The sequence below is a fragment of the Topomyia yanbarensis genome, chromosome 3 (genome assembly GCF_030247195.1).
Source record: "Topomyia yanbarensis strain Yona2022 chromosome 3, ASM3024719v1, whole genome shotgun sequence".
Taxonomy (NCBI): domain Eukaryota; kingdom Metazoa; phylum Arthropoda; class Insecta; order Diptera; family Culicidae; genus Topomyia; species Topomyia yanbarensis.
The window spans coordinates 13166338-13191926 of record NC_080672.1 but is presented as its reverse complement, the minus strand read 5'-3'; the positions used below and the strand labels follow the sequence as shown (position 1 = coordinate 13191926).

Below are 25589 nucleotides of genomic sequence, written 5' to 3'. Positions count from 1 at the left end.
GATTTATTTTATTCACGAATTTATGTTATCAGTGCATCTTACATCCCATTCCAAAGTGTTTGACAGAGAATGGAGCCCTGAGTAACGCCCGCTGCGACTCGCATTGCCTTCTGCCCTTTTGTTCGTCTGGTACAGCAGCGCTCTACTCTGGAAGTAGCTCTTCAGGATCTGGGTCATTCTTTTATGCCACGCTGCGGCATTGGTCTATTCGAGGCTGGATGGCCCGGTGACTTCCCTGACTTTGGCAGCAACATCAGTTTCTGTACCTTCCTCATTTCGGGGATTACTATCGTCTAAAGACTTCAGCAGTAGCATCCTGAACATGTCCGGATATGCCAGGATCGCAGCTTTCAGCGCCGCTGTTGGTATTCCATCCGGACCGGGGGTTTTCTTTGATTCGTCACATCGTCACATCGACGTGTCTTTGAGCTCGTCGTTAGTCACTTGCCACTCGACTGTGTTACCTCCTTCTTCTTCGCCGTACGGCGTCGGTGACCAGGTAGTTGAATCGTGATTCGGGAAGAGACCCTCAACGATTATGTTTAGCTTAACCGGGCATATTTCAGCTGGTGTCGACGGACCATCGTCTTCGTCATGACGAATCAGCACGCGTCCCCCAGGGATTGGCGTTTATTTCTCAGCACAGCTACTTATGGCAATTGGCTTGCTAAGCTTGATCTCCTGTTTTAAAGAGTCCCTACCTTCTAGATACGTCGCTTGCGCTCCTCTCTCACTCTCCGATCTTGCGCTCTGAGCCCGCCTTCTGGATCTAAGACAAGCAGCGTGTAGCGTACTGGGTTACTCATTTAACCAGTAAGCTGCACGCCGTCTACTGCATGGCCCTAGTTTTCATGACATTGTAACGTCACAAGCCGTCACAATCCTTCTTGTTAGCCGTCAGCCGTATCAACGTACTTGATTCCGTTGTTCGCCGAAGTAACTCAACAAAGAGGTTTTCGTTAAAGGCTTTCGTCTTCCATTTTAACTTGCCGCGCGTCCTTCTTCGTGCTGCAGCAGGGTTCCATTGGCCAATGCGGTAGCGAATCGCCTGGTGGTCTCTCTGGGGATACTTCTCTCACACTCTCCAGTACATGTTCGCCGTCAGTCAAAGACTACAGAATGTGGTGAAATTTCTCTCGGTACCGATATCCGTTTCGTGAACCATTAAGCTCCCAGCTCCTCGCTTCGCCGCGATCTTCTCGTTATAGTCCTCGGCAGCTGAGCTAGCCTCCACAACGTGCCGACAGGTAGGTGTCGAGTCTGCAGTCAATTTCCACTACAAGAAAATTTTTTTACAAGATAACTTTTGCAAATGAATCTTTGAGAATTTCATTTAAAATATTAGGCATATTTTTGTTTAACATATTCAATTTTTTCAAATTTCTCCAAAATATTTCGGGGGGGGGTTTCGTCCCCAAACCCCCCCCCCCCCCCCCCCCGCTACTACGCCACTGTATCAAGCGTTGAGTACTTCACATGCTCTGAATTTAAATTTTGCCATGAATCAAAAAGAAGCATACCGAGCTAATTCTCGTGGGTTCATACACCATACAACCCCTTCAAAGGACCATAGTTATGGTCCGTGCCAAGTTTCACCGTAACATGGTCTCAATTACCCATAAGTACACCAAAACATGGTAGTTGTATGGGATCTACCGGACCACGGTCGTGGTGTTCTCATGGGTTGATCCCATTTAAAAAACTATCAAAACACCTTGCAGGGGGGGGGGGGGTGAAATTGTACCATAACCATAGTGGTATTATGGGTTTTACGTTTGCTCAGGATAGCAACCCGGCTGGGCCGAAAGCACTTATGACCACTTGTAGCGCTTGGCGTTGAATTGAATGTTCTGCGTCCGTGGCCAGTGCAGTAGAAAACGTAAAAACGTCTCCGGCTGACTTACAGTTCATCCCGAGTACGCGTTCGTTGAGGTGTTCTTGTCCAGCTGAACTTGTTTTTCGGCATAATCGTCGGTGCTGTCGGTAGTGTTTCCGTACTATGGTATCGGATGCTATTGGATACTCCTAAGCATGTTCTTCGACGTTCAGAGTCTTCACGAACTGGGTAGATCACTGTGAACAAATAGTTCCAAAAGTAGCGACTTCCATCAGGCGCACATTAGGCGATCGTTCTTGACGCCGAATCTTAATTCGGTGGAACAAGAGATACGGTGTGACTTCGTACGAATCTTCGTTTTTTTTTTTGAAATTTAGGACGACACTCAACGTACACCGTGGGTCCGTCTTTTGGAGCGTCCTTCGGGGTCACTTTATGAATATACCCTTTCTGCTGGTATTCGTTCAACTGCCATCTTATGCCATCGCCGATCGCCGGGTCGTTCTGCATACGCCGTATCAAGCATTGTAGGCGCCGAACTCACATAGGGTAGCTTTTGGGAAACTGGAAACATTCGTACTTCCAAACAAATCTCAAAATGTTGTCTGACCCACTTCATGGCCTCCCTGGTTCGATCGTTGCACTTCCGCCGATTCTGGCAGCGCTATTTTCATGATGCATAGGCTCTCGACTATGAAAAACAACTACACTAGTTGGTGCTATGACTGGTCGTTCTCCCTACACTCACATCACTGAGAAATTTTTGCTCTTTCTACGGAACGAACGAATTCCCAGCCCATAAAAAGGGAAAGAAGCAATACATCAACAACTACCGTGAAATTACTTCATTGGGTGCTGTCTCGAACTTGTTCAACCTAGTGATTATGGAACCTCTTCAGGCTCACTGCATGCAATACCTAAGTGACGATCAATATGGCTTCACGACTGAGCTTCTGACAGCGACTAACTTGATGTGTCTAACATCATACATAACGGAAAGTATGGAAACGTTGCGCTCAAACCGATGTTATTTACACAGACCTATCTGCAGTTTTTGACAGAGTAGATGATGATATAACAATCACTAAAATGGAGAGATTTGGAATCAACCTTACAGAATTACCATACAGATCGAGAAACAGTGGTTTACTTCTACGTCAGGGAAGTCACTTGGCACCGTTGATGTTCTGCTTTAATTCAACGATGTCCATCTAGTTCTGAAAACTCCCCGACTGTCATTCGCAGACGATCTGAATATGTTTTTTTTTTCTCATCCGCTCGACTGAAGATTGCTGAATACGATAATTTGAAACCATTGCTGATTGGTGTAGCTCGAACCGCATATGTGTAAATCCGAGGAAGTGCTCGGTTATCTCATTCTCGCAAAAACAAAAACTAAGTATTCTTATCTAACAGATCGTAGGGCTGCCGAGAAAGAACTTCATCGCGATGTAAACGATGGTATGTCCGAAGGGTACTCGATAAGGCAGGGGAAAACGTTTTCTGGAACAACGATCAATAACACGAATGACGAACAATGTTAAACTTGGAAGTGATCGGTTGACAAAGCAACTCACTTTGTGTTCGGGGTGATCTGGGTGGAAAAAGAAATTCAGACTAGGTTGGATAGCCTCACATGCCCTGTTTACAAGAAGGTTTGTAAATTCAAGTTTAATCAATATTGAATCATAATGATCCTCACTACTGCGTGAAATTCTCCCCCATGTTCTGGTAAGCAGGCTGAATCTTTGTCGATTAATTTTAAAGCTGGTTTCGATTAGTACGATCAACGACGGTAAAGATGCTTACCCGATAAAATTTAAATATATTTCTTGCTTGGTGAAATGGGTGCTACAAGGTGTGATATGGTAGACGGTTGCGGTATTAAAGCCCTTAGTATCGGTATTATACAGTTATCCAAATGTTTTACTATAAAAGAGACGAGAAAAATTCTAGAGTGAAATTAAATGTTCCAGCGAATGATTTTGTTGGTCAACTTGCATAAGCTTAACCATACTGATCGACAAAGCTTATCTAACGTGTCGCTTGCTTAGTCACACATGTTTGCAGTTAATTTGTTTATTAATGCATCTTCTTTGATTTCGAGCTCATGTGTGCTTTTAGTACTTTTTACTAAAGGGAATCTTTTTGTCTGGGTCATTACTGTATGCCTGACATGCTGGAACTGGATAAAGACGACTTCCATAAACCGAAGCTTCATGTTCACCCTTCATAAGTATTCCATAGTGCGATTACTTGTTAGGGTGTTTGGTTCATGATTAAGAACCTTTCGAGGTGATTGACTGTCATATTTGGACAAAAAAATCGTTCTACACATACCATCAAATCTCAACCGTTACAGAGCTATTGAACTTTTTGCGTAAAAAACTTATCTATCTTAAAATGCCTCTATCTCAAAAAGTATACTTTGTATTTTAAACCTTTTACTTCCTTTGAAAAGGTGAGAACATTTCCTATTGAATGGTGCTCTCATATCTTTCAGTTAATTAGTTATAATTATCTTTTAGTTGTAAAGTAGTTAAAAGTTGGTGTTTTTGATGAGGTTTTTGTTAATTTTCTCAAAATAATGAATTGTGATTATAGCAATATCTATTGTCCAAAAGTTGGGTTTCAGAACGATTCATAATTTGTTCTTCAACATCACATTCCTATCTCTTCTCGTTTATTTGTAATTCCACTACTAAACTTTTTCTGTAATCGACTTGCAAGTGCTTAAAAGACTCTAATCTAAAAAATATGCTTTATATCGTTATTTCCAAGGCTTAATTGGAAAGCTGAGAAAATTTCCTTTCGATGTATGTACAAATATTTTTTAGTTAAGTGTGCTAAATTACTTTTTACTAGTAAAATAACTCAAAATTTTCGTTTTTTCGAGAGTTTTGCAATTATTCTAATTATTATTCAACTAAACTTATCGTTACTATTGTTCATTTGATGCTCCTTAATATTCTTTATAACTTGTTTCCTGACACTTTATCCCTATCGCTTTTCATTTCGATGCAACATAATAGTTAACAAAGCATGCACAAACGGAGTGGGTTCGAAATCGTTGTTTTTGCATATGAAACGAGGTGAACGAGGTGATAAAAATGATTTTTCTTCGAAACTAAAAGAGACAATTTAAAAGAGTCAACGGAAGAATTGTAGAGCTTGCTGAGCTGCATTGATTTCATGATAATAATGGTGATGGTTATCATTTGCTATTTTAAGAAAATAACGTAAATGCTAACAACACTAACTTTAAACTAATTAACTTATAAAAAAAATAATAAATTCACTTAACTGAAAGGTATCAATACATTTTTCTCTGCAAAATTTTCCTGGCTTTCGAATAAAAATAAGAAAAGGTACAATAAGTGCCATACTTTTTCAATAAGAGCTAGTATTAGTGAATATGAGATAAAAATATACAAGTTCAATATCCCAAACACATAAAAACAAGAAAAGATAAGTGTATCATGTCAAAGGAAAAAATATGCAGCTCTTTAAGACTAACAATCTGAATTATTAAAATGGCGATGTTAACTATTAAGATTTTCGCGAAATGAACGAAAAATCGACCAAATTTGTTAAATTTTAAATAAATTACTGTGAAAAGGTTACTTAACCTCATTAGCTGAAACATGTGAGGACACCATTCAATGGGAAATTTTCTCACCTATCCAATGGATCTAAAAGATTTGAAATACAAAGTATACTTTTTGAGTTAGATTGTTTTAAGACAACTAAGTTTTTTACACAAAAAGTTCAATAACTCTGTAACGGTTGAGATTTGATAATATGTGTAGAACAATCATCCCTCGAGAGTAGGGTGTCCCAAAATGACACCATGTTAAAAAAGTCATCGGGCTCACTTCTTAAATGAAAGGTTAGAGTATTGGGACCACTTTCTTCTTCGGAGTGAGTTTGCTAAAACGCTTCCTACTGGTGGCGACTTTTGATTTTTTGAAAAATGGGCCGATTTTGGATAAAATTTCAAATTTATGCCTGTTGAAGTGGTCTTGAACTGTCTTAGATTTTTTTTCAGCATTTTTAATTTTTCTGGAGATCCAAATGGAGAAGTTTGGTTAGTTAGTTTGTACAAATTTGGAATTATAAGAGCGGCAGGGCCATTAAAACTTAGTAAAAAGTGAAATTTTTGGTGTTTTCCAATATTTTTTCTTCAAAACTGGGTATCTACAAAATTTTAAAAGTACAGAAAACACTTTATATAGTTGAGCCGAATTCAGGGGCGTAATTTTGCCGAAGAAAGTGTATAGCTACGGCCAATGGGGTATAAGTTATTTACGTTTTTGTTAAATACCTTTTGACATTTTATGATATTCATAAAAAATAACACTGTTCTATAAAATAAAACATCTTAAGTGGGCTTAGTCTGCATATTATTTTTCGGAAAATAGAAGGAAAAGATGAAAAATGGCGTTTTTCGCTTGTCTCTAGTACATCAGCATCGGTTTTTATGAGCATTTGACGATTTTTTGAAAAAATATTTTCTATACTAATAGCCACCTAGCGGGTTTGAAAATCACTAAAATTAAACAAATATGTCGAGTTAATGGCAAGTTATGGTGTATATTTGAAGGCTGAATTGATTAACGTACTTACATTTTGTATATAAAGTCTTATTTTCATGTTAGGAACTCTGAAGTGGAGAAAAATGCAGAAGAGTGAGGTGAGTGTTGAAAAACTGATATTTACTGTTTAGATCACATAATTCCGAAATAGTCAAATTTGGGGCAAATATCCTCGAAAAAGTTTTACAACAGAATACAGCGCATCTTCTGACACAATCGTTTTGTTGAGGATGCCTCCTAGAAGTAGTTATGGAGAATTAACTCTTCAAAAAATAATTAGAGACTTGGCGTCATTAGCAAAGTTATTATTTTTATAATTTATGTTACAAAAAAAATCATCAGATGCTCATTAAACCTCGTCCTGACATACTAAAGACGTACAAAAAACGTCATTTTTCATGATTTTCCTTCTATTTTTCGAAAAACAATGTGTGGTCAAAGCACAATTGAACTGATTCACTTTTTGGAACAGCATTATTTTTGATAAATTGCTAAAAATGTCAAAGGTTATTTAACAAAAACTTAAATAACTCATACCCCATTAGCCATAGCTATACACTTTCTTCAGCAAAATTACGCCCCCGAATTTGGCTCAACTATATAAAATGTTTTCTGTACTTTTAAAATTTCGTAAATACCAAGTTATGAAGAAAAAATAATGAAAAACACCAAAAATTTCACTTTTTACTAAGTTTTAATGGCCCTGCCGCTCTTATAATTCCAAATTTGTACAAACTAACTAACCAAACTTCTCCATTTGGATCTCCAGAAAAATTAAAAATGCTGAAAAAAATCTAAGACAGTTCAAGACCACTTCAACAGGCATAAATTTGAAATCTTATCCAAAATCGGCCCATTTTTCAAAAAATCAAAAGTCGCCACCAGTAGGAAGCGTTTTAGCAAACTCACTCCGAAGAAGAAAGTGGTCCCAATACTCTAACCTTTCATTTAAGAAGTGAGCCCGATAACATGGTGTCATTTTGGGACACCCTAGTGGAGATGCTCCGTTAGTGAAACATCTACAGGAACGGAGAGAATTTGATTCCAGGTAAAACTAAACCAATGAAAGTCATAATCAGCTCAGAATCCAATTTCCCAATTGCTAGTTGCCTGATACATGCAAAAGGCATCAGTAACGAATTTGGTATAAATTCATAACAAACTTGAATGAAGTCTGGAAGACTGGAAGACTTATCATCTCAAAAATGATAAATTTTATGAAACGATTGACAAACTTTTCTAAAATTTATGTTTTGTCTGATGGAGCAGCAGTACAATACAAAAATAAGAAAAATTTCGCAAGCTTGTGTAGATTCCAATCAAAGTATGAATTAAGCGCAGAATGGCATTTTTTGCAACATCCCATGGAAAAGGACCCTGTGATGCTATTGGTGGCACTCTCAATCGAAAGTCAAAAAGAGCCAGTCTTGCTCGCGTTTATGGAAATACCATAACTTCCCGAGAATTATATAACTGGGCGGTGGAACAAACGGTTAAAAATATCACAAAATTAAATTTCTGCTACATATCCACTGAACAGTACAACAAATGAAGTAATAATGGAATGTTTGTTTAATAACATGAAATCTTTTCAATGGAATTCTTGAATAATAAAAATATATATTTTTATTAATCGAGAATCCCATTGAAAAGAGTTCATGTCATTAAATAAATATTCCATTATTGCTTCTTAGTATATACTTAGCTGCTAAATTAGACAATATCTTCTCACAAACTGAGTTTTATTGGATTCTGAGAAGATTATGACTTTCATTGGTTTAGTTTTCGATAAAAATACACTGCAAAAAAAAATCAGTTTGGACAAGGAAAAGTTATCTTCAAATAACTTTTTTTTGTAGGATTTGTAATTTGAAAAAAAAATTGGTAAAAAAAAGTTTGACCCTTTTCAAAAAACAGTCTGGGGTGGGCGTAGCGTAGTTGGTAAATCGATTACCTTGTACGCAGCGCACCTGAGTTCGAGTCCCGACCCCGCACGTAGGGATAGCAATTTTTCATAAAAGATTTTTCTATCCCGAAGAGGTGAATGACCTTAAGGTGAAAACCTCTATAATTGAAATGAAAAAAACAGTCTAGATCATTTTTGGAAAAACTAAATATGCAAAGTGGCTTTTCGTGATAAAGTCTTCATGTACAGAGGTTTCATTAAAATCAGAGAGGGTGCTGCCAACTCTGAATACGATTTATCGTAAAATTCGTCAAATGCTTCAGAAACTAACCTCAGAATTTGTATTTCAAATATAATTAAATTATATCTGTTTCTATGTTTATAGAACTGGTGAATATAAAATTAAACTTCTTATGAATACACTATATAATGTCTCTGACGAAAAAAGGACGAAAACAGAAATCAACGCGAAAATTTACGATAACGCTAAAGTTGAATTCAACGCAGTGCGTTGACGATGACGATGAAATCAACGCCAAATTCAACGCCGATAATGGCGCTGAATTCATCGTTATCGGCGGTAAAGTTGAATTCAACGTTAACAACCCTGCTGCCGACAAAAAACTTCATCGCGATGTAAACGATGATATGTCCGAAGGGTACTCGATAAGGCAGGGGAAAACGTTTTCTGGAACAACGATCAATAACACGAATGACGAACATGTTAAACTTGGAAGTGATCGGTTGACAAAGCAACTCACTTTGTGTTCGGGGTGATCTGGGTGGAAAAAGAAATTCAGACTAGGTTGGATAGCCTCACATGCCCTGTTTACAAGAAGGTTTGTAAATTCAAGTTTAATCAATATTGAATCATAATGATCCTCACTACTGCGTGAAATTCTCCCCCATGTTCTGGTAAGCAGGCTGAATCTTTGTCGATTAATTTTAAAGCTGGTTTCGATTAGTACGATCAACGACGGTAAAGATGCTTACCCGATAAAATTTAAATATATTTCTTGCTTGGTGAAATGGGTGCTACAAGGTGTGATATGGTAGACGGAAATTATCATATGTAGTGATCTAAGGTACGGCCCTTTTTACCGATAAGTGGTCGCGGTATTAAAGCCCTTAGTATCGGTATTATACAGTTATCCAAATGTTTTACCATAAAAGAGAAGAGAAAAATTCTAGAGTGAAATTAAATGTTCCAACGAATGATTTTGTTGGTCAACTTGCATAAGCTTAACTATACTGATCGACAAAGCATATCTAACGTGTCGCTTGTTTAGTCACACATGTTTGCAGTTAATTTGTTTATTAATGCATCTTCTTTGATTTAGAGGTCATGTGTGCTTTTAGTACTTTTTACTAAAGGGAATCTTTTTTGTCTGGGTCATTACTGTATGCCTGACATGCTGGAACTGGATAAAGGCGACTTCCATAAACCGAAGCTTCATGTTCACCCTTCACAAGTGTTCCATAGTGCGATTACTCGATCATATATGAAAAGATCGTAAGTGCTCAAATTTCCTTGGTGGCCGCCACGGCCGCGAAGGGAAGCATTTTCGTTTCGTTTCCGCGCTCGCGAACCGCTTCGGGAAGGAATTCGATTCCTTTGCATCCACGTGTCGTCGCGTGTGCAAATCGTTTATTGTCGTTCGGATAACGACATCGTCGGGAAATGGCCACCAAGAAGTTAAAGGACAAGAAACTGAAGGACAAGTTTACAGCCCGTAAGTCACTCGTTTCATCACGAAGGCCAATCGAAGATAGTGTTATCCGTTAAGAAGCAATTTAATTTACCGTGAAAATCAATTTTATTGCTGCCCTGTCAACCCGCTCATTTACGAGACAGCAGTAGCTTGTGGAGCGGCATTGATCGTAGAATCGTGTAATCACAACAGTTCGGCTTTGTGTGGTGTGTGGTGTGATTGAACGAAAATGAATACGCTGCTGTGCCACTCGTGTGCAAATGATATTGCGGGAACGCACATCTCCTGCCGTGGATTTTGCAATGCTACTTTTCATCCCAAATGCAGCGGGATTGCCGAAAACTGCTTTGACGATGTATTAAATAATAAGCAGATATTTTGGCTATGCAAATCCTGCACTAGTCTGATGTCCGATAAGCGTTATCGACAAGCTGTAAGAGCTGCCTATGACAGGAAGAGGTGTTAGGTGCACACAACCAAATTGTCGAACAACTTAAGGGTGAATTACTAACTGAGTTGAAGTTGGAGATTCGTTCGAATTTTACGGCCCTTATAAATTCTAATTCGTTGACACCGAAAACTACTCAACGTCCATTTGCCGAAGCCAGTCGTAACAAAGCTCGCCGTCTTTTCCCGAATAAAGATGGGGCTAAATCTGATGTCTCATCTCTATTACGTGGTACTGGTATGCCTGTTTCACCATCTCTTGGCACGATAACAGTAGCTGATCGTACACCAAAGTTTTGGCTTTACCTCTCACGTATTGCACGCGATGTTTCTGTTGACCAAATTTCCATTCTGGCGAAACAACGTCTTATCACCGATGACGTGGAAGTTGTTAGACTTGTTGCAAAGGATCGTGACGTAAGCACAATGAATTTCATCTCGTTTAAAGTTGGAATCAAACCTGAGCTCAAGGCGCGAGCCCTATCTGCTTCAACATGGCCCGAAGGAATTCTTTTCCGCGAATTCAAGAGCAATCGCACCGTATCAGCTGGAAATTTTTGGAAACCCCTCTATCCGCAGCCAGACCAGTCGCCAGCTCAGGCCGATACTCATCAGCCTGCTTCACCATCATCAGTTCAAGCAGCTATGACCAGCTACCAGCCAGCGACCAGCTCAGTCGTCCCGGCCCTGCGTTCGGAGGTCGTGAGGGGGTCTTCCGAACTCCCTTCTCAGGCGAGTATTTTGCTTTAAATGACGATCCGCTCCCTGAAAACCTTTTGGTTTCTAGCATGCCATCGGGTACATCACGCCCCTTCGGCATGTCGGCACGATTGCCACGTGGCGCTGGCGATTTACGGCTATACTACCAAAACGTCAGAGGGCTAAGGACGAAAATCGAGGACTTGTACTTGGCTGCTCTTGACGGGGACTACGATATTTATGTTCCAACGGAAACTTGGCTTGATGATCGTATTACATCGATGCAGCTCTTCGGGGATTCTTATGCGGTTTATCGCGCGGATCGAAGCGCACATAACAGTGTTCATGGTCGCGGCGGGGGAGTTTTGATCGCTGTTTCTTCCGCACTAGCCTCCTGTGAATTTGGTGTGGATAGTTCATCAAGCATGGAAGTTGTTTGGACGAAGATTACTACGCAGACGAAGAGCTACTTTATTGGAGCTGTTTACATTCCTCCTGAAAAGCGACTTGACTGCACTATTACGCAGCTCCATCTCGACTCTATAGAACACGCTTCTTCTCAGGCAGATGCAAACGATGTGATAATAGTTCTTGGTGATTTCAACCAACCAGGACCGATGTGGGTTTCTTCAGGACATGGATACGCTTACCCTAACCCGTTATCTCCGACAACAAATCCTGCCAGCCGCTTACTTCTGGACGGGATGGCTTTTCACGGACTAAATCAAGTAAGCACGATTTCCAACCATCAATCCCGTTTTCTTGACCTTGTGTTCGTCAGTGAGAATGCTTTACCTGAGTGTTCTGTGAGTGAAGCTTCCAGTGTTATCGTTCCTTTGGATAACTATCATCCCGCTTTAGAAATATCCATTTCCATCATTAGTTCACCACAACATGAAGAAGATTTAGCTGTGAATCGTCGTAATATTCGTAAAACTGATTTAGCAGCACTATGTCGCACCCTATCGTTGATTGACTGGAGTGTATTACTTGATCAAGTTGATGTAAATGCTGCAGTCGATCTCTATAACCGATTACTCATTGACTGTGTTGAAAAACCCCTGCCAGAATATCAACCTCCCAAGAAGCCTCCAAGATCTAACGCCATGCTTCGGAATCTGAAACGCACCCGTGCCAAAGCCCTACGTGCGTACACAAATCGTCGATGCCCTATTCTCAAGCGCTTTTTCGCACTCGCCAGCAACGAGTACCGCTGTTACAATAAATTTCTGTACAAAGGATATGTGAACCGCATCCAACAAACCTTACGACGAAATCCGAAGGGATTCTGGGCTTTTGTTAAAACGAAGAGAAAGGAAACGGGTCTTCCGTCTAGGATGGTCTACAATGGCGAAGTAGCAACTACAACGGCTCCCTATTTGCCAGCTATTTTTCAAGTGTCTTCACGACTGATGTGCCATCTGCCATCGAGCTCGAAAACGCGACCCGTGATGTTCCCATTGGTGCAGTGGATATGGATGTATTCACTATTTCAGTACAATCGGTTCTCTCTGCAATACGGAAAACAAAATCGTCTTATGCTCCAGGACAAAGTGCTATGCCGTCTGCTGTTCTGAAAAAATGTTCCGATATCTTAGCGACCCCACTGACGCACCTTTTCAATGTGTCGCTTCAGCAGCAAAAATTTCCCGATGATTGGAAGTTTTCAGTTATGTTTCCGGTTCACAAGAAAAATGACAAAAGCAACATCGTGAACTACCGGGGAATCACTTCGCTGAGAGTTGAGCCGAAAATCTTCGAAGCGCTTATCAACGAGGTGCTGTTTTTTGCTAGTAAATATTACATAAGCCCTTGTCAGCACGGATTCTTGCCTGGTCGATCGGTTGAGACGAATTTAGTTAGCTTCACATCGTTTTGCATTGAAAACATATCCAGGAAACTCCAGGTGAACACGGTCTACACAGATCTTAAGGCCGCTTTCGACACAGTTAACCATGAGATACTGCTTGCAAAGCTTGATAAACTAGGATGTACCTCGAGTTTCTGCCACTGGCTTCGATCCTACCTTGTTCACCGCGAGTGCGTCGTGCAAATTGGTGACAACGTGTCTGAATCTTTTTGTAATAATTCCGGAGTTCCCCAAGGTAGTACACTAGGTCCATTACTATTTTCATTATTCGTCAATGATGCGGTCTTTGTTCTAATGCGTGGAGGGAAACTATTTTTTGCCGATGACTTGAAGATATTTCTTGTGATAAGGAATGAAGCCGATTGCCGTGAGTTACAGTGTCTCATTGATACATTTTACAATTGGTGTCAAAGAAACATGTTGATCCTTTGTGTTACGAAATGTTTTGTCATCAGTTTTCATCGTACAAGAGACATGCTTAATTTTAACTACAACATTGCCGGAACTCAGCTGCAACGCGTTGACCACGTAAAAGATCTAGATCTAGTTATTCTCAATGAAAGGCTAACTTATACCAATCACCTGTCAGCGACCATCGACAAAGCAAATCGACTTCTAGGTTTTATGTTCAAAATTTCTAGCGAATTCCGGGATCCTCTGTGTTTCAAGGCTTTATATTGCTCACTGGTGCGCTCGCAGTTGGAATTTGCAAACATCGTCTGGTGCCCTTATCATGCAACGTGGAGTGAAAGGATTGAAGCTGTCCAGCGAAAATTTATACGATATGCTTTACGTCAATTGCCTTGGAATGATCCGTTGAACCTGCCACCATATGAGAACCGTTGCAGACTATTAGGACTACATACTTTGCAAGAACGTAGACATACTTCGCAGTCCATTTTCATATCAAAGCTTCTGTTGGCTGAGTATGATGTTCCCGATCCCCTTGGACAAATCAACCTCTACGCCCCAACCCGTGTTCTTCGCCCTCGGACATTACTACACATCGAAATGCGAAACACCAACTACGCTGCTAATAGTCCGATCTTAGCGATGGTTCGTCGCTTCAACGAGCTTGCCGAGCACTTTGACCTCAATTATAATTCATCACAATTTCGTCACCGTTTGCTGTTACATTAGGTTAATTATTTTTAGTTTAGTTCATTAAGACTTTGTGTCAGATTAACACAAATTTTAAATGCAAATACAAATACAAATACTAGCAACAGTCGAGTCCTTTGTGGAAAATTATGAGGAAGACCGCCATTTCCCTCAAATACCGGTTTGGTTGGACTTAGTGGACCAAGTGTACCGTGATTATGTGAAGGTACAATCGGAGATTGCAAGGATGGACGATGGAGAAGCTTCGTTAGTGAAACATCTACAGGAACGGAGAGAATTTGATTCCAGCTATTGTGTCACGAAAGGATGGTTGATGAATAGCAGATTTGTTGAGTTGAATTCAACAAGCAATGCCACCAATGCAAATGTACCGCAACCGTCCAATTTTCACTTGCGGTTTCCAAAAATTGATTTGCCATTCAAAATTCGATGGTGGCTAGGATTTCGGGACACATTCAAGTCCAAACTGCAATTCCTGCTCCAGTCGTTGGAAGGAGAGACACGGAAGCCTTATGAAATGGTGGATATCGAATCAGCAAACTATCTAAACACTTGGGGGGCCACTCCTCAAGCGCTATGACAACAAGCGCTTTCTCAAGATACAGTTATTCTGTGCGCTCCATGATATTGCTCCAATTCGTAAAGAATCCCCGCAGTGGACGATTTTCAACGCCACGTGAGGGCATTGTCGAAGTTTGGAGAGGCAGTAGAAACCTGGGACACACCGCTGGTATGAATGGTGTCCTGCAAAATTGATCCAATAATTCTAAGAGCCTGGGAAGAATATGCGTCAAAATCGGAATATGTTGGATATGATGCGTGCGTGGAGTTTCGCATCCTGCAGACTGTTTCGTCGGAAATACAACATCGCTCTCAAGCAGCTCCGGTTAAGATGATCGGTTCAAATACTTTCACCAAAAAGATTCTGTTTCATTAGTCGGGAGCCAATACAGCGACTTCAGTTACCCGCGCAAATCCTTCCACCTGCTTGGCGTGTTCTGGCGTTCTGGCATCAAGAACTGGTCTCACAGAAACGTTTTTTGCTGGAACTGCTTCAAATCGTCTCATATCTCTCGAAATTGTGATTCGAAGCACACGAGCCGTCCTTGTCGTGAACGGCATCACACACTGCTGCATCAGTCGCCAACCTCAAATCTGGCAGCAAAGGTCACAGCAAATTCGTCGGCTCAGCAAGCAGCTCTACCTACGGTTTAGCAAGGAAATCCAAGCGGATCGGTAAATATTCCAACGGAAGTAAGCGTGCCGGCTCATCGTAGTCCTCCAAGCGCCGATTTTCTTCCCACGGTGGCACTCTGAATCGAGGATAAATTCGGACAACCCAGAGCCGTAGCAATCCTGTTTTGCGTGAGGGGGCAATTTTTTTTTTATTAAACTTAACGTATATTTAAAGCAAGGGACTGGAAGAAAAAATATTTTTAATATTTAGAACCACAGTACTCAAGACGATTTGGTGTTTAATGTGGATGAAGCAATTGCGCAATGTCGCGACACGGATCCAATGTCACGCCCCAGGATCCCGAAGCTGAAGTATTCTTTTAAGTTAACCTGTGAACTTCAGGTCATGAATGGTAACGTGCTCCCAATTCACCTGGAATTTGTGCAGAACTTACTACAGTGGCAACCGTAAGATGTTTACGGTAGCGGAGATTGGAGAGTCGGATCTGGAACAACTCTGCCGCTATCATTTCACATACTGAGCTTCGCATGCTAGGAGCTCGCCAGCTGACAAAAAACACAACACACTAATTCAGTAATGGAGTGTTTTATCGAAATGGCTAAGGCGTTACACTTCTATGACCAAATCAGCCACAAGAAGCCCAATTTCAGCGAAGGTCTACCGGATATCAGCGATGTTATAGCTTTGAATCAGTATTTGGGAGGTCCCCGTACAATATCGCGAAGGACAACAGTGGTTTAGGCGCGTGGAGAAATGACCAGGCGAAGAAATCGACGAGATGTCAGCTGTCTCCGTCGAAACCAATGATGTATGCGAGGGTACACAGTATCTTAGAAATTGGGCGTTACGCGAACCCCATTTATCGCCGGATTTCATCACCCGTGGTACCACAATTCTCATCCCCAAGGACATACCAATTACCTGTCTAAGAAGTCTGCACAAGATCATGAGCACCTTCATCACTACATACAGCCCACTATGAGAAGAATAGCACCAGAAGGACCAGAGGAGCAGAAGGGTGTAAAAAAATACACAAGACTGAAAAGATCAAGTTATCCTCCATGCAATCATTGTTTGTATTTGTATTTGTATTTGTATTTATCATATATACACCAACAGGCAATTCAAAGCCACAATGATGTCTTAATGCTAAACTTATTGCTAACAGTCAAATCGTTACAAACTTTGATAAAAATAATAACAATACAGTGAAAAAATCAACAATGAAGGAATCAGCCGACATTACGGGTCCGTTGAAGGCTAGGTAAAATCATTGGCGTTGGGCGAGGCAAATTAAAGTCGAAAGCTGATGAGACTCGGTTGACGATCCTTTGTAGGCCCGTAATGGCCCCGTGCATAATTAGTGCGTTGAAATGGCAATCGGAGCATGAGGTTGTTACGCGTTGTTCGAGGTGCAACATTTATGTTAATTTTTTCCAAGGTGGCTGAGCAATCCAGATGACCTCACAAAGTATCAGCATCAAACAAAGCCCTTGCTGTATTCCATTGAACAATCAGGGGTTCCAAACTAATCAGCTGGCACCGGCTTTCGTAACTTGGCAGACGGACGGGATCTCTCTACGGTAAACTACGAAGCGCAAAACGTCAAAAGCGCCGTTGCACGGACTCAATTCTCTCAATACCGTTGTTATAGTTTGGGCTCCAAACTTCGCAGCAGTACTTCAGGATTGAGTACGACAAAGAGCAGTACAGCGCTTTGAGACAATACATGTCAGTAAAAATTTTCGCTATCCTGAAGATGCATCCCAGCATTCGATATGCTTTGCTAACTGTATAAGAGACGTGCTGTTTAAGCGCAAATTGCGAGTCTCCTAGACACTCCTAGATCCTTCACCTGACTAACGCGTTCAATTTCAGTATCAGGTAGACAGTAGTTTAAACAAATCGGGTCTTTTTTCGTGAGAACGATGTCACCTAGCACTTTTTTGGATTTACACACATACGGTTCGTGTTACACCAGTCAGCGAAGGTTTCATACTGTGGTTGGAGTAATCTGCAATCTTCAGTAGAGCTGATGAGAAGAAACATCTTGACATCGTCTGCGAAGGACAGGCGTGGAATCTTCAGAACTAGATGAACGTCGTTGAAGTAAAGCAGAAACATCAGCGGTTCCAAGTGACTTCCCTGGGGTACTCCTGACGTAGAAATAAATGTGGGTGCCTGATAATCTCCAATGACAACCACTATTTCTCGACCTAAAAGGTAGGATCGAAACAACTGCAACAGACTATCGTTAATTCCAAATCTCTCCATTTTAGCGATTGTTATTTCATAGTTCACTTTGTCAAAAGCGGCAGATAGGTCTGTATAGATAACATCGGTTTGAGCGCGACGTTCCATACTCTCTGTTATGTATGATGTTAGGCAAAGCAGGTTAGTCGTTGTCGAACGGCCAGACATGAAGCCATGTTGATCGTCACTTAGGTACTGCCTGCAGTGAGCCTGAAGAGGTTCCATAATCACCAACTCTCGAACAACTTCGAGACAGCACTCAATGAAGTAATTCCCCGGTAATTATCGACGTCTCGCTTATTACCCTTTTTATGGACTGGGAACATGTTCGCGGACTTCCAGCAGGATGGAAAGATGCCAATTAGGCAATCCACCACGACGTTTGATTGACAATTCAGCGAGTGGTTTTGTCAACAAGTTTTCTCCAGCGAACAGAAAAACCCGTCCGACGACCATACTTCGTTAGCCCGATTCGTTTGATGTTGGATCAAATCGGCGATTTTGTCAGACATCGCACCCACCCGAGTTACGCCAGAAGAAAAAATCATCTGATCAGAAATGCCTCATGGATTGCCTAATGGCAATAGATGCTCTAAAGATGCGAAGAAGGGGAAGTGCTAAAACGTCGATGTGCCTTTTTTAAAGTACTGAAGGGAAACCATCGGGTCCCGGATTGAAAGACGATTTTAACCGAGAACAAGCTCTGGTATTCATCTTTCATTGACATCAATAGCGCTTAGAGTTTGGCTCACAACCGGAACTTGACTAACAGCGAGTTCAATTTGATCAACTGTTAAGGCCTCATATGTGAACACATTCGCGAATTTCTCCGAAAAAATTCTGCACATATCTTGGGATGTGATAGCTGTGCGGCCGTTGAAAGTCATAGACGACGGCAGTCCGGATTCCTTGCGCTGCTCACTCACAAATTTCCAGAAACGTTTTGGGTGCAACTTGAGAATACGCTGAATGTTTTGCTGATATCGAAAGAAACAATCCTGGCTAGCTCGTTTATAAGCATGGTTGAGACTGACGTAATAGTTTCTGAGTGGAATTGTGCGATACTTGGTCAACCTCCGTAGAGCAGCTCTCCTAATGGACTTCAGCCGTCGCATCGTGCTCGTTTGCCAAGGATGGCCAATTTGTTGATGATGAATTTCGGGACGTGCCTGTCAATAACATAACCCAAAACGTTGGAAAATGTTTGAACTGCTGTATAAACATCTTCGGGGTCCAGAAAATTTAGCCAATCGAGAATGGAGAAGAGGTCTACGATGTTGTTGGAGAAGTAGTGTGTAACCAACGAAACATTAGTATACCGATTACAAGAAGACATACAACTCCATATCGCACTCGCTCCTCATCAAGGTATTAAAGATGTATAAAGCTGATCCTGTAGTCTAAGGTTCCTACGGCAGGTGATGGAGAGAGGAACGATAAAACTGCTCAGCTCAGAAGTGGAAAAGACGTGTTGCGGTCTAGAATGCTTCGCGTCTTGAGGGGGACCTTCCAAGACGATTCTTTTATCCCGCACAGTAGGACACCTCAATGACTATCAGATAAGGTATAAAGAAAGCTCACCGGAAGAGACGTCCCATACTTTCTACGTGGACGACATCAAGATCTATGCTGACTCGACAGAACGACTGGGTGTAGTCATCAAACTAGCCGAAAGAATTGGTGGCGATATCAGCATAGCGTTTGACCTAGAGAAATGCCGATCTGCTCCGCTACTATCAGGGCGATTGGTCGAGACTGGAGACTGCGAGATCGACGATGGTGAGATGATTCGGCACACGATTCGAGGCAAATCATATCAGTATATCGGATTCCGGCAGCTCCTCGGGATTCGCCACACCGACATTTGGCTTAAGCTCCGAAATAACGTTCCATTATATTACTTTTAGGTGAATTAACTAAACGATATACTTCTGGAGATGCGCAATCATAAGGGCAAAAACTTCTCCGAACAATCTATACTTCTAAAGTTAAAGAGTTTAGACGCTATTAATTTTGAGCACGAAAACGACGTTTTAAAACACTGTGCAGAGTGGAAGTGGCTAGCTGTGCAAGGTGCCCATCCACATCAGTTGGAGCAACCGTACATCGACAAGACTGCATCTAATTTTTGAAGAATTTGTGTTCTCATTCGGCTCTTCATTGTGCAATTTGCTATATTATGACAGATCGTCTAGGCGCGGTGTTTCATGAAGCGGCAATGAAATTTCGGGTCGATACTATTTAACCCAGAATACAATATACAAATAGTCCTCTTGCTTTTTATTTGATTAATCTATAATTTCGCTCGGCGCAAAACGCGTGGGGGGGCAAAGCCCCCTCTTGCCCCTTAGGTTGCTACGGCTCTGGGACAACCACACTCTGCTCGTGTATTGATCGACTCGGGCTCACAGTCGAATTTCATTTCGAAGAAGCTTGCCCGTCGTCTGTGCCTGCGATCAGAACGAGTAAGTGTCCCCATAATCGGTATTGGGGAAGCATTCGAGCGAATTGGAGTTTTTGGTTCTCCCAAAGCCAACTGGAGATCTTCTATCTACTAATGTTGACATCTCGTCATGGAAAATACTTCCAAACGTTGCTCTAGCCGACCCCTCGTTTAATGTTTCTGGACGCATTGATTTACTCCTTGGCATTGAGCAGTTCCACGAATACCTGAAGAATGGTAGAATCAACCTCGGCGAAGGATCTCCAGTCTTGGTTGAAACGGTGTTTGGTTGGGCCGTAATTGGCCGTTGGTATGGCACACTTCCACCCTCCTCTCGCGTCTTCCATGTAGCCCTGACCCAGTGCAGCCTAGAATCAGTCCTGAAAAGATTCTGGGAATTAGTATGCCGACTGTACTCAGTAGAAGAAGCTTCCTACGAGGAACTTTATAAGTCTTCAACTACACGCAACGATAGTGGACGATATGTCGTCCGCCTTCCACGAACGGATGATCCAAATATCCACCTAGGGCGAATCAAGGAGCATCGCCGAGAAACGCCTTCTGAGCTTAGAACGGCGCCTTAACCGGGACGAAGTCACAAAATCTGCTTACCACGAATTCATGGACGAATATCAACGACTTGGTCATATGCGGAAGATCCCTGATCCAGTCGATGAAGTTAGCGTTCATAGCTACCTCCCGCATTACGCGGGTTTCAAAACTACGAGTACCACGAAAAAATCAGCGTCGTGTTTGACGCCTCGTGCCGCACTACGTCTGGTTATTCATTAAACGATCTTCTTCTCCTCGTCGGCCCGGTAGTGCAGGGCAACCTATTATCGAGCTTTCGTACCCGACCGATCGCATTTGTAGCGGACATAGAGAAAATGTATCGCCAAATCGAAGTTCCCCAAGAGTCCTATAGCGAGAACAGCCGTCAGACCCGATTTCCACGTTCGAGCTATGGTCCAACTAGCGGAGGTCTAACTAAAAAGCGGTGCAGCTAAAGAGTGTCCAACCAGCGAATTACGACTGTATTCGTCGTATACAAAGCTGCGCGGGACCGTTGCGTATTTTCTTGTCTTCTACACTCGGATAACGCTACGAACTTTAAAGGGGCTGCGAACGAGTTAAACAAACTCCCGGGCGAATGACCAGGAGGTTAAAGCTCCAATAAACAAACAAACAAACAACTCTACAAGCTACTACACTACTACAACGATAGCAGCCGCAAATTTATTATCGACTGGTGTGCCAATGCAGACATCATCTGGGAATTAATATTATCGCACCCCTAATTTTGGCAGATTGTTGGAGGCGGTTGTTAACTCAGCAAAGAAACACCTCCTCAAAGAAGTTGGCTATCCCCAGAATGAGATACTGACGCTTCTAGCACAAGTGGAAATGTGCCTCAATTCTCGGCCTATTGCCGAGATGTCCAGCGATCCGTCCAACTTGGAGGCCCTAACTCCGGGTCATTTTCTAATAGGATCGAACATGCAAACGATTCCTGAATCCGATTATAAACAAGTGCCTGATCGCCTCAGAGTGCTCCAGAAGGAGTATTTTTGTCTTGTCACTATAATATCCATCCAAATCTGAAATATGTATTATAAATATGTGAGGACTGTCCTAGTGGTTAGGACAGGATTAGCAAATTTCCCGAATCAAAAAATGGTTCAAATCAATGCTAAAATCGACGAGCGACGTGGCATTAAATATCTACTGATAAGAAATAGCAGGCTAGGAGCTGATTGTGTGTAGTGACTACATGTCGGAACAGTATACTCCATAGTCAGTTGAGAGCAGTCGATAAAAACAAACTGCCCCGCCATTTGAAGCGGTGGTTCACTAACAACAACAAAAGTTTTTCTTATTTTATCGAGTTGGTGTGTTCAGAGGAGTTTTTGAATAACATTGGGTCAATCTCATATGCGAATAAAATATATATATGGGAATATAAAAATGCAAACTGAATTAACTAAAATGTATAATGTTGTCGGCTTGAAATTTTAGGAATTTCTAGTCAAAAAGATTACTTCTTCGAGAACTTACTTAAGAAACTGTGGTATCAAACTTATCAGTCCGAACAAAACTGATCTCTTGATCATAATATCCGTTTTGCTCATTTTCTACGTTTTCTTTTGAGCATTCGGATTATATTTTCTCACGACTAAATATAATAAAAAAATGATTACAAAAATTTAAGCTCACCTGCCGAGCAGAGGAAAGTACAGCAAACAACGATTCAAAAAAGGGGCACAAATAGAATCGCAAAAACACTTCTAATGTAATACTGGATGTAAACTTGTTAAAATTTAGTCTAACCTTCAAATGCAACAGCGCCTGCTGTGCTGTCATTATATACCCTTCTGATTTCCTCCGCTTTCCATTTCTCAGCTTGCTTTCCGCAGTGTATCTGCGCTAACATGATGGCATGTTCCCAGCGCCTACTGTCTAACCATCCTATCTACCTACCTACCTACGTACCCACCTACCTTAGAAGCTTTTACCGATCTCCAGCAGTTTCTTCCGCCGGCTGTCGCGCCGCTTGTGCTTGTCCGGTTTTTCCCGATTGCGTCGTTCCGCCGACGGACAGATCGCATCCGGTGAACTGTCGACCTTCTTCAGCACGATCCGGAAGGTGAAGGTGTGCTTCGGCGAGGCACTGGCAGCCCTCCGCGGTGACGGAGGCTCAAACTCGCTGCCACTGGACGTGTCCAGGTGGGTAGATGAAAGACGGGCTGGGCGAGGTTCGAAGATTGAGGCACAACGTTTGTCGGTACACAGGAAGCGCGAGGATTCGTTGGACGATTTACGGGGCATGTGGAAGTGCTGCTTGGAATCACGGTCCGAGTACGGACTGCGAACATCGTGATGAGGTAAGGATTCAAATATCGAGTCGTAACTGTCTCGGGAGCTGAAGTTGGAGGAGGTTTGATTCGAGAGCGGGGATTTGGCACGGTGTGGGGCTGAATAGTGGGTCTTCATACCCGCTACTTTACCGTGATAGTCGCGGTTTCGACCTGGTTCGGATATCTGCTTTCTAGCTTTCGGTGTGATCGTGAATGCACTCCTCGGACTAGACCCCTGATAACCTTCGGCCAGATCGAAGTGCGTTTCCAATGAGGATTTTCGTCCCTCCGGGTAGGATCTATGAAAGGTTTCCGGATCTACCATCTCGATCGAAGATTTTCGAATATCGAACGGGGAAACCTTCTGTGAGGGATCCAGTTCGACGAGCTCAAAGCTAGAGTTCTGATCTTCGTAGCTAGTCGATTGGTATCGGCTCATGTCGAAGCTGGTATCCATCGACGAATGCCGATGTGAATCACTGACACTGCTCTCACCCCGTCGATCAGTGGTATCGATTAGCTCAAAGCTGTCCCCGCCGGAATCCAGTCGACTGTGATGAGTCGGTTCATGATCGGTATCACTCATACTTCGTAGATTCTCCAGATATGGTGAACGCGGAGGATCAAACGAAGCTCGCCGCGACGGCGGCTCTATCTCAAACGTCGGACACTGCATTGTCTCCGAATCCTTGCGACCATCCTCCACCGACTCATCGATAGGTTCTTGCCGTGTAAAAAGTGCCTCCAATGATTTCTTGATCTCACTGACAGCCGTTACCTTCAACCGCTCTTCATCCACATCTTCACTTTCCTGAGAACCTCGAGGACTCTCCTCTTCCTTAATTTGATCATGTTTGATGTAAGAATCGCCTACCTTCTCGAATCGCACATTTTCCAACTCGAACGGCAGTTCTAGCGAATTGAAACCCGCTTCCATCTTACCCCCGTCGCTACTCTCGATATCACTGATCTCGTCTCCGCTGGACTTTTTGTCCTTCTTGTCGCTACTGAACTTCCTCAACGATTTCAGTGACATCTTGGATCCGACCGCCTTCAGCTTCAATGAGGACATGATCGGTTCGAAACCAATCTCCGACATCTGTTTAGTGATTGCATTACGTCCCGCGCAACTCGACGTATTCGGTATACTGGAGAAAGTACTTTGCCGTATTAAGGGAGCACCCGTGTTACCCTCGGCTCGGGAGAAAGCAGCCGCAAACTTACTCGTCCGCGTAGTAACTTTCTTCGAAGGCTTCCTCACGAAAGCCAAAATCTCTTTCATCACGCTAGTTTTCTCTTTCTTCTCTTGGTTGTTTGTACTGGAACAGGCTGATCCGGGTGTACTAGCTCCGACAGTGCCGGACGTGGACGTGGTTGGTTTTTGGAAAGAGGTAGACATTGGTACAGTGAACGGGGCGTCCGGTTTCAGCGGACTGCGTTCCGATTCCATTGATTTCTGAACGATCTCATAGGTTTCCGAAGGGTTTGAGATCGTGATTGGAGGGATACTGCCCAGAGTGGTAGGGCTAGTGCGAGCTGAGCGATCGCCGTAGAAACTTCCACCACCGTAGCGTGATTGGAAACCGATCGGACTTCGACTGCGTTCTGGCGGTAGATGGATGGTCGGGCTACGGCGATCCTGAACGGAGTGACTGCTGAGAGAGTTAGGTGAGAAGCGTTCCGCTTGGCTTTGCAGCAGACTAGAGTATTCGGATTGCAGGTTGAAGCCTAGAGGACTGCGTCGTCCGGATGGGCTGCACATACCCGATGGGCTACGAAGTCCAGATGGGCTACGATGGCCCGATGGACTACGTAAACCTGAAGGACTTCTAAGCCCGGATGGACTTCGCAGACCAGAAGGACTACGTCGACCGCCGGAGAAGGACATTGCAGTCGGTGACTTGCGATCGAGGCTGACCTGGAAGCTTTGGGCGTACATTTGGTCGGTGATTAGTAGGTTTGGGCTCTTGTGTCCTTGTGGACTACGGTCGTTGAGCAGGCTGTTGGGACTTCTTCGTCCCTGGTTGAGATTCAGCGATGCGCCTAAACTGCTCTTTCGGCGATGCGATGATCGCAGTGTACCCTGTCGGGATAGTACCGGACTTTTCTGTGAACTGATTGAACTTCGGTGTTCCAGGTGAGCGGAAGCACTGCCCGGTGATCTTGGCACATGCTGCTGGATTTGCTGTTGTAGGTTGCTGACGGGACTTTTACGCGGATCGGAATTGAAGTTCCACGGTGAGGACGAAACGAAACTCTTGCGCTCCGATGGACTGCGTCGGGTTCGGAAACTCTGGGACTTGGCTTTGCGAATCTTCGGGAGAGATTTTGAATGATGATGATGGTGGTGGTGATGGTGGGACTTGGATGACTCTGGATTTGGGGAGGAGGGGCCGTTTAGCCTTTGTTAGTTGCTATGAGGTGGTCCACTAGCTGGATCACTGCTGCCACTAGAACTAAGCGTAGTGTTGGAACCATACGGATCCAACGAACTCTGTACGGACATCGAACGACCATGTGACTGACGTGCCCTCCTTACTCGACTGGAGTTGGGGGAGAGCTTTCCGGGGTCCACACTTGTTGGGTCTGCCTGCAACAAAATCCGACAACTGAGTAACGCGAACCTAATGATCGCAAATCGCAGTACTGCTA

The 25589-nt window shown here is 42.8% G+C and overlaps 1 protein-coding gene across 4 annotated transcripts in view; it reads right to left on the bottom strand.

Annotated features, from left to right (window-relative positions):
- Positions 1–1443: 1443 nt before the first annotated feature.
- The window catches only part of LOC131693502 (serine-enriched protein), an 84269-nt gene continuing 60123 nt past the window's right edge, over positions 1444–25589 (bottom strand). For 3 of the 4 annotated variants that reach the window (XM_058981366.1, XM_058981368.1, XM_058981367.1), the window contains one exon: positions 25203–25527. In XM_058981366.1, coding sequence (XP_058837349.1) covers positions 25345–25527 — 183 coding nt within the window. In that variant the 3' untranslated portion in view covers positions 25203–25344. Of the gene's footprint in view, positions 25528–25589 lie in introns of all 4 variants that reach the window. The other variant, XM_058981369.1, reaches the window with a different exon arrangement.